This window comes from Amphiura filiformis, chromosome 1 (assembly GCF_039555335.1).
Source record: "Amphiura filiformis chromosome 1, Afil_fr2py, whole genome shotgun sequence".
In the NCBI taxonomy this organism is placed as follows: Eukaryota; Metazoa; Echinodermata; class Ophiuroidea; order Amphilepidida; family Amphiuridae; genus Amphiura; species Amphiura filiformis.
The window spans coordinates 87,316,697-87,325,987 of record NC_092628.1 but is presented as its reverse complement, the minus strand read 5'-3'; the positions used below and the strand labels follow the sequence as shown (position 1 = coordinate 87,325,987).

The 9,291-nt window shown below is 38.6% G+C and overlaps 1 protein-coding gene across 1 annotated transcript; it reads left to right on the top strand.

Moving 5' to 3' along the window:
- On the top strand, window positions 1–7,859 carry LOC140156002 (serine/threonine-protein kinase PINK1, mitochondrial-like). The gene is made up of 8 exons (XM_072179065.1): window positions 1–407; window positions 3,496–3,864; window positions 4,325–4,452; window positions 5,027–5,218; window positions 5,651–5,817; window positions 6,219–6,349; window positions 6,708–6,944; window positions 7,552–7,859. Exons 1-8 carry the CDS (start codon window positions 339–341, stop codon window positions 7,846–7,848), a joined length of 1,590 nt encoding a protein of 529 aa, XP_072035166.1. The 5' UTR covers window positions 1–338; the 3' UTR covers window positions 7,849–7,859.
- Window positions 7,860–9,291: the final 1,432 nt, after the last annotated feature.

The following is a 9,291-nucleotide window of genomic DNA, read 5'->3' as shown; positions in this document are numbered from 1 at the left end:
ACTGAAATTGTGAATAATCACAATGTTCCTGAGAAGTCAAGGCTCCAATATTTGGGTATGGGTAGAAAGAGGGCGGCAGTTGTTCAGCGAAATCCTAGTTCGTAAGCGGGTACCCCCAAGAAGTCGCCTTCCAAATGACACTCAGCAGCAGCAGTCAATCAATGGCAAGTTGCAATTTGCCATTGCAAAGCAAGAAAACCATCGCATCCCTGGATCCATTTTGGCACGATTCACCAAGTTGAATACCCAGGCAGCTGTATTGCGCAGGTCTGCAGCAAGAAATACACCAAAGAAAGAACATGTCGTGGGGTTTGCGTTCTTGGGATTGGCTTTAGCAAATGAAGGGCAAAAAAAGAGATGAGAATATCAACCTCATGCCACTGGATGTCTGCTGTCAAGTTATCAAGGTACAAATAAAATCTGTATATTAAAAGGGTATTTCATGATCCACAGCCTCATACCCCCACACCGTCATCATCCCTATATGTTCGTGTTAAAATTGCCGTGGTAGTAACGATAAATCCTCACGTTTTCAACAACTACGCATGGTGATTTTGTTTGAGATAGGCCGTGCGACTCAGGCTATGCATACAATTTGAGATTTTGAGAGCCGGCCACACTGTTTCTATTCTATGTTTTACGATTTTCGCATGATCAGTATATGGCTGGTCGTAACCGCCACTAACGTGGAGCTGCTACGCGTAGCTTACTTTTTCGCCATGGAGCTAAATTGACCAATCATGTTAGATCTTTTCATTACGCGGAGCCAGTTGATGCATCATCGCTCCAGAGAAAACTCTTGCCAAAATTAATGTTTAATGTTTTAAATGAATCGAATGTAAATAAACCACCAACAGTTGTACAGGATCAATACCATTGTTTGATTAGTGTATAGTCAATGTTACCTTGCATGCATGTGCCATGTGTGTGGCGTGTTTGTTTGTTTGTCTACTGTGTCAGGCCAGGATCACTGACACCCACGGTACTGATACTGTCATACTATCACGGTGATCATATTGTTGAATGTTGTTGACTTTAAAATAATCATGATGCAGTCATGTCTACAGTAGAATTCACCACGACCTTTGAAGGACTTAAACCCCATTAAAAGCCATTAAGCCAAGATAACACTCAATGAAAACAGCTCAACTATGTTACATCAGATCTTCTCTGGTTAAATACACACTGCACTTGTGTCTGTTTTACCTGTGCAATGAACAATGAGCTGGTATTATAGTTTCAGTTGGGTGAATGATTATAAAGCTTAACGCAAGGTAACAATACTGTCTGGGCTTTTGTTTACGAATCAGACAATAGTCTGCTTATTGTTAACCAGCGTTCTTGAAAATGAGAAGCATAATGGTTTGCAGACTTAACACGGTTTAGAAATAATTTGTTCATATTTTTTGGTGTTATCTGTCGTTTACATATCCTTCCTAAAACACAAAAGTAGGCTACCAATATTTCCAAACACCTAAATTAGCTAAAAATTTAGGAAATGTTACAAAACTATATTTTCTAGAATTTCAGAGAATACTTTAAATATTGACTGGTTATTTTTTACACAGTGACGTCATATAGGCAATGGCATAATACTTCTAACATACACTAGGTCACGCGTCAATGGTGAGCGCACTGAGTATTGTGTATAGGAAAACGGGCAGTACCGTAACTACAGTATGTATGGCCTACTACTAGTATATAGAGTAAATCCGAACTGGTTTGCTGAAGGTCGAATTCCGCAGGCCACGCCGCGCAAGATGTACAAATCGGCTCAGATCGCAGAATTGTGTGCATGGTTTACCACCACTCTGCCTAGCTATATAGTTGTGTACAATACTGTATGAGTTTCTTATGAGTGCATGTCCATCTTAATAATAAGTCGGTTCATTACTTTTCATAAATTACTTTTTGAATCATAACTATCGTGACCGAGGATATCTTGCAACCTACACGTGAAGCTCGTCTGGCAAATTCTTAATGACTAAATTAAGCTTCACGTAATGAGTAAGTCGTACTTGATTGGCCAGTTTTACCTCCGAGTAATGAAAAACTCTAACATGATTGGTCAATTTGGCTCCACGGAACAAAAAGTCAGCTACGCGTAGCAGCTCCACGTTGTGGCGGTTGCGGCCTACCATATCAGTATCCCATATGATATTTCTATTGTAAGAAAATTTTATTTGTTGTCACGTAAATCACAGGTTTCGTTTAAATGTACTAACTGGAAATTAAATGTACTAATTAGTGAGGACCGGTATTTTGCTGTGGATATGTTTAACTGCAATTTTGATGTAAAACATTTGAAATCCTGGGTAAAAATTTTGATAATATTTAACTCTTTGAGAAAATTATTTTATAAAGGAATGCTGGTAAAACCAGGTGCAATACAATGTACATTATTGACACACTATCACGCTCTTTATCTTCGTCAATAATAGAATAATCGATTGCAATCGAATTGAATGCATGAGTTTGTAGTTGACTAGTGAGCGACCTAAGGGATCGATTGCTAGCCAATCAGATAGAACTCCTTTTCTTGCGTTCAGTGAAATACCACTCGCCTGTCGCTCACTACCACTCGCCCGTCGCTCACCAACGGAGTATTAAATTTATATTTATCGTATAGGACGTCGACGGTGTGCCCCCCCATTTCTAAAAAAAAAAAAATTATTCCACTGGAAACCTCTGGCTTGGTATCTTCAAATTTGATTTATGTTATCCCCGGATGTTATCATAGTAGGCCTATACATGTACTTTTAATATAAGAGTAAAGACAACGCCAAAGTGATTGATATAATATTTGGTGTAGTATTCTAGCTAGTGGCACAGGTGGGATATACGTTTTTGGTAGCAGGACAAGATTCCTTTGGTAGCAAAAGTGGGATTTTTTGGAAGCAACAAATTCAGCAAGTTTGTCAATCATTCTGTTACGATGTAAGTCTGTAGTTGACAAGTTTGTGGCAGTGCTCAGTGGCGTAGATTTCTTTTTGACATTGGGGAGGATGGTGTTGAAAAAAATTCTTGAAGAATAGTGAATACAGCACCTTTTGGCGACAAAATAAGTTGATGTTACAAATGCGCGCGAAAATTTTGCTATTTAGAAGCTAAACTGATGAAATATGGTGCAAAGGTGGAATAAATGCGCGCGAAAATGTGCACTTTTGGGGCTAAAATGGGCAAATATGAGATAAATTTGCTCAGAAACCTATATTCAGGCGTCAACATTGGGGGGATGATTGTATGGAGCATCCCCCCCCCGGCAAAATATTGGGGGGGATTTATCGCCCCCCCATCCCCCCCCCCGGGATCTACGCCTATGGCAGTGCTATGATTAATATATTTGGCAATGTCCTTTCATGGTATTCTAAATAGGCTGAAGTGAATTGATACTAATGTATAAAAGCAAACATAAGTATTGCTGAATAAATTATTTCATTTCAGCAGATCATATAACATCCTTAACCTTTGTTAAATCATGTTTTCCCATTCCAGAACACTTTTCAGAAGACCGATATCAACAACCCCCTTGATTTACCATCAGATCTTGCAAGCTACGAGCTGTCCCCACAGCTATTAGGCAAAGGATGCAATGCCTCCATCTATGCAGCCAGAGTCAACAGCAACCACCATGAAAGCTCCATAGAGTCCAGCCTACAGGACCCTGATGATTTTGAAGTTGTTCCCATGGAACCAATGGATGAAGTTTGTGATACCAGTAGCGACAGTGATATTGATGAAGAATTAGAAGATGATTTTGTGGTCCTAAATCCAGATGTGGAAGAACATGGGCCTCATCTTGAACTACCAGCAACATTTGAATTGCCAGCCAAATCTGAAGAGAGTTTCAATCTGGCAATAAAGGTATGCCATATTTGTTTGATGTATCATATACAATTGGCAGTGCTTGGATCTAGACTTTTTTGAACATGATTTGAAGTTGATTTGAAATTATGGATTTATGCTTTGTGGCATTTGACAGTCTGTTGAAATTATAGATAAATTGAGTGCATGCGAATACATTATAATTTATTGTAAAAAAATAAGAGATGAGCATATAGTCAATTCTGCATTGCAAGCCTAGTGATGCTGATACTAAATCATATGGTTGGACATTCATTTAGAAGTTAGACCATAATGACCAAAGCTAATGCTACATGGATCGAATCCATGGGTTCCTACAGTCTGAGGGCCGATGACCGGGCCAATGACACACATTTGATGTGTGTAAGCTAATGCTTGAATCCAGTTTAACACAGTTGTTGCTTTACATTATGTTATCAATGTAATTCACCTTTCATTTCTGTGCTTTTACTCCATACAGATGATGTTCAACTATGATGTGTTGTCCAATGCGATAGCAATATCCCGTGCCTTTGAGAAGGAGTACTTGCCTCTGCAACAGGTACCCAATGAGCTGTGTGATTCTACTATGTTGCAATGGCAAAATGGGTATGTATATGTAGTTAGAGAAAGGTTTCAAACACAGATCTGGTAAGATCTGATAATTACCTCTGCCTAAAAGTGATAAGTTCACAGTATGTGTTGTGAGAAATGGTACAGGGCTGCGGGCAAAATCAAGACCCCAAATCTGGGAATTTTAAAACATCTTCCTAAGAGTGAATGTTTGTGCCACTGTCATAATTAAGCAATGAGGTTGCATTACCCGATTTAATTGATTAGCTCGATAATAGTTTCAGTGCAGCATGTAAGTTACGTACCGGTATGCTTCTCGAATAGTTGATTGTGGCAAACTTTGCATTTCAAGGAAAGCCAGAAGCATTGGCCACCTGAGCATCCAATAAATGTGTATGTAGTTATAACTTATATGCAAAATTTGTATTGATTTTCTGTTTCACCATACTAACATTTATATTTATGACAATTCCAACATTGGCCACAGAGGTAAAACCCTTTTGGAGCATTAATGCCAAAGACATACATGCTGTCAATTCTATCCATCGAAAGAGGATTTATGTTTAAACTTTATATTATTAATTTATGTTTACACTTTTTTTTATCACAGTAATCATGTCAAGAAAAAGAAAAAGTACCTAGTGCCACACCCAAACATCGTAGCCATGTACCACGCCTTCTCTGCTCCCGTTGATGTGCATGACTTAGCTGAAGCTAAGGAACTCTTTCCAGCAGCTCTGCCAAGAAGAATTCACACAGATGGCATTGGAAGAAATATGACCATGTTTATTGTAATGAAAATGTATGTATGCAAGTAGGATATATATGTAGGTTAATGCAGGAGACAGTGAGTCGAACTAATAATATCAAGGGTTCAGAACCAGAAAGCTGTAACTCACTATGACTAGCTCTCACAAAGTGAGCATAAGGTTGGCTCCTTGCCTTTGTCTTCAAAAATCAATATTTTCTTACACAATGTCTTTTGTTTTCTATTTTGTCATGATTGATGGACTGTCATCTTTTATAGTGCACTGGCGACTTTATGCTCATTTTGTGGGAGCAGGTGATGGTGAGTTGAGTCTTTCTGGCTCTCAACCCCTTGATAAATTTCAGATATGTAAAAAGTTGCAGACCTTTACTCATGTAGCAAGTGATAAATATGATAACACCATAACACAATAATAGGTTAAGATACATAAATTAAAACCAATATGCTCTGTACCATATATTACAGGTATGACATGACTCTGACTGAATACATACAATCAGTTGGTTGTCCATCTCAGCGTGTTGCCATGGTTATCATTGCTCAGTTACTAGAGGGTGTATCACATCTTGTGGCTAATGGAATTGCACACAGAGATCTGAAAGGCAACAACATACTTGTCAATGTGGATCCAGGTGAGAAAATTGGGCAGGAATATTAAGAGCTATTAAGATGCCTTAAATTAATCATACATTTATGATCACAGAAAACTGAGTGATGTGGATGGTTGATATTAATTAGCTAAAAGTGGAATCAAGCACTGAAGTTGAGAATATAATAATATTTGAAGTATTGCCCAATAGTTCATGCTCTAGATTTTATAGATGTTAATGATAGTGCAATTTTCAAGTGTCACAAGTTGCCAAATCTTGTTTCATTTATATGCACCTGTTTTAGCAATAATCTGATAACGAAGCATTTTAATACTGCAAAGATGCCTGGGAAATCCTTTGAAAACAGACATGCACTGTGATAAATATGAGACTGACACCAACATTATTTTACAGTAGTCCTTGATTATGTATTATTTCAACAGATGGTGGCAGTCCTCATGTGGTGTTGGCTGATTTTGGGTGCTGTCTAGCAGATAGTAATGTCAGTCTTGTACTTCCCTACCCATCAACCTATACATGCATTGGAGGAAACACTGCCCTTATGGCACCAGAGGTAAGTGTCAGCTTTTGTACAGAAATCATTTAATTGAAAAAATTGTGCTACTTTGATCATGTAACATGTATTTTCTTTCAATTATGTGAATTTGGCCAGATTTATGTCTGGGTGATCAAAAGTCAATGTCTCAGGTGAGACTAAAGTCCAAGAGCCTTGCAATCCAGTTGACCAGTTCAACAGCATGACCAATGCTGGTGTGCTAGTTACTGCTCCTAATTGATGTCTTGCTATACGGATGGAATGTAGATGCAAAAAATATCATCAAAAACACCACAAAAGCAGTTCTGCTAAGAATGGTATAGCCATTAGTCATCAAAATCATTTCACTTTGACTCACAATGACTTCCCTTTTCAGATCAAACTAGCTGAACCTGGACCTGGTGTATATTTGGATTATTCCAAGTCGGATGCCTGGTCTATAGGGGCTATTGCCTATGAAGTGTTGGGCCATAGGAACCCATTCTATCGTCAAGGGAACCAAGCAGGCTTAGATAGTGGCATGTATGAGGAGAGTGAGCTACCTTCATTGGCTGATACTCATACAGCATTGGGTAGAGTCATTAGAATGCTTCTCAGGAAAGACCCCAGCAAGGTGAGATATCAAATGTCATATGCCCGGGGATAATTTGGTCTATTACCGTTGAAATCCATAAGCCCTCTATGAAAGATATGACCATGACCCTAAGTCAATGAATGGGTGACTGCATTTAAAAACCAAACCTTCCATAGACGGTGTATGGATTTCAATTGGAATAGTCTTCCATTGGATATAGCGGCCAAATGAGTCTGTTTTTCCACAACAAATCCCCACAACAAATCCTTAGACATGGGTCCATGTTTTGACATTATTATGCTTTGATGAATCCAACAAGTGTATGAAAATTTTGGATCCAAAACATAACAATGATAAAATTGCATGCTTTACACAGACTCAGAATGGGTATTGAAGCTCGATCTGCACACCCCTGTCATAAAATAACTAAAAAGTGCAGGTAAAATTAAAAAATGAACAAAATGTTAAAAATATTGGCACATTTGAAAGCTGACAATTGCCATGGTATTAAAGCTACTTCCATGTACATGTACCTTACTTCGCTTCATCTGAAAGAATGCTGACAATTCATCTCGCAAACTCTACCACAGTAGTCAAAGACACACCACTATAAAATAACCAACTGACGTAAATGTTTCGTCCACAGAGGCCTACGCCCCAGGTGGCTGCAGACATGCTACATCTATCACTATGGCAACCAGAATGGTGGAGAAATGCATGCTGGGAATCTGGCCACATCTTGCCAACACAACGTCACATCACCAACTGGCTGCTGCGTGTTTCCATGGCAACTGTAGATAGCGATTATAGCAGGGAGGAACATGGCAGTTGTGTGTTTTGGCAAAATGCAACAGAGCAGCAGTTATGCGAGAGCTGGTTGGGAAGAGTGAAAGATAGTGAACTTATGCAGGCTGTGGCAGGCCTATGTGGAATTTGGCAATAAAATGAATGCCATTCATGGTCAGCCAATAACATTTTACGCAGAAAAATATAACAGGGGCATATGTAACCTTGGAAAATGCAAAACAATCTAGTGTTTGTTGAATTTCTTTCCTTGTTTTGTTCATTAAATAAGCATTCTATTTTGCATGTGGTAAAGCAAATTACCACATCAGTTCAGCTGCATAGAATATTATACAAATCATGATACAAATCTTGAAATTTCTGAAATAGTTGCCGTGGTACTCCTTGATTGTTCAAAATTGGCTTAGTCCACAGTGGCGTAACTCCTATGGGCTCTGGGGGGCCGCGCCCCCGGGCTAAGGGGCACCCAAGTCTGGATAGCCTTTGACACGATAATACTTTGTTATAGGAAAGAAGTGGAAACCTTTACCCACCATGCATAGAATTACTCTTCATTTGGGTGCCCTTCAACACAAAATTTTTCGCGCAGGCGCATTGAAACATAAATTGCCATTTTAAAGACCTAAATTCAACTTGATTTAATACCAAATTAGTGGTATTTTTGCACGCCTGCACGCAATTGTTTTAGGAAGAGGGGTATTTTGTATTCTTGCCCCTGATGGCCTACAATCACTAGCTACGTCACTGCAGCTAGTGATGAGTCTTCAAAAGTAAAGACATTGGAGAATATGAAAACATTTTGTTTTATTAACATGCACTGCATTAGCTTGTATTGAAACATGAAATAAATTTAATCTGAAACACTATTTGTAAGTTATTCGGTAGGTCTATATGCCTTTCAATACCAAAATTGATTAGCTCTGCACCATGCACACCCTTGGTTAGGGGCACCCGAACTACTTTCGCCCCCGGGCACCCTGTCCCAAAGTTACGCCACTGTTAGTCCAGTTGAAATCCATACGCCCCTTAAGACATGACCTTAATCTCCCACAAAGGGCTGTAGATTTCAAATGGAGTCACCCATCAAGGTAACCCCATTTGAAATTTATTTACACTCCCTGAGTTGAAGATTATGGTTATGTCTTCCATAGGGGTGTATGGATTTTAACTGGACTAGACCATTTTTATGGTTTTGTGCATCATTTACACACTTAAGTGTGTCATTTGTATTTTCTGCTGCAAGTTATTAAACCATAGCAAAGGTGATCATATAAATAATGTTAATCATCTTTGGAAATTTCAGGAATAAATTCAGAGGTTTCTTTCAAAAGTCATAAATATTAAATGCATGCCACAATTAATGAAAGCTAAATACTGAAATGGAAATCTGATTTCGGGTCTTTCCACTGTGTAGAAATGAGCTTTAACAAGATTGAACGAGGTGAAAGAACCCAAACATTTGACTGATTGTTTCCATGATTGTTGAAATCAGCATATAACTTGCATTCACATTATATTAATTACTTCTCATTACAGTAATGTTCTTTGAATCTAGCAAAAACAACTTGTTATTTCAAAGAAT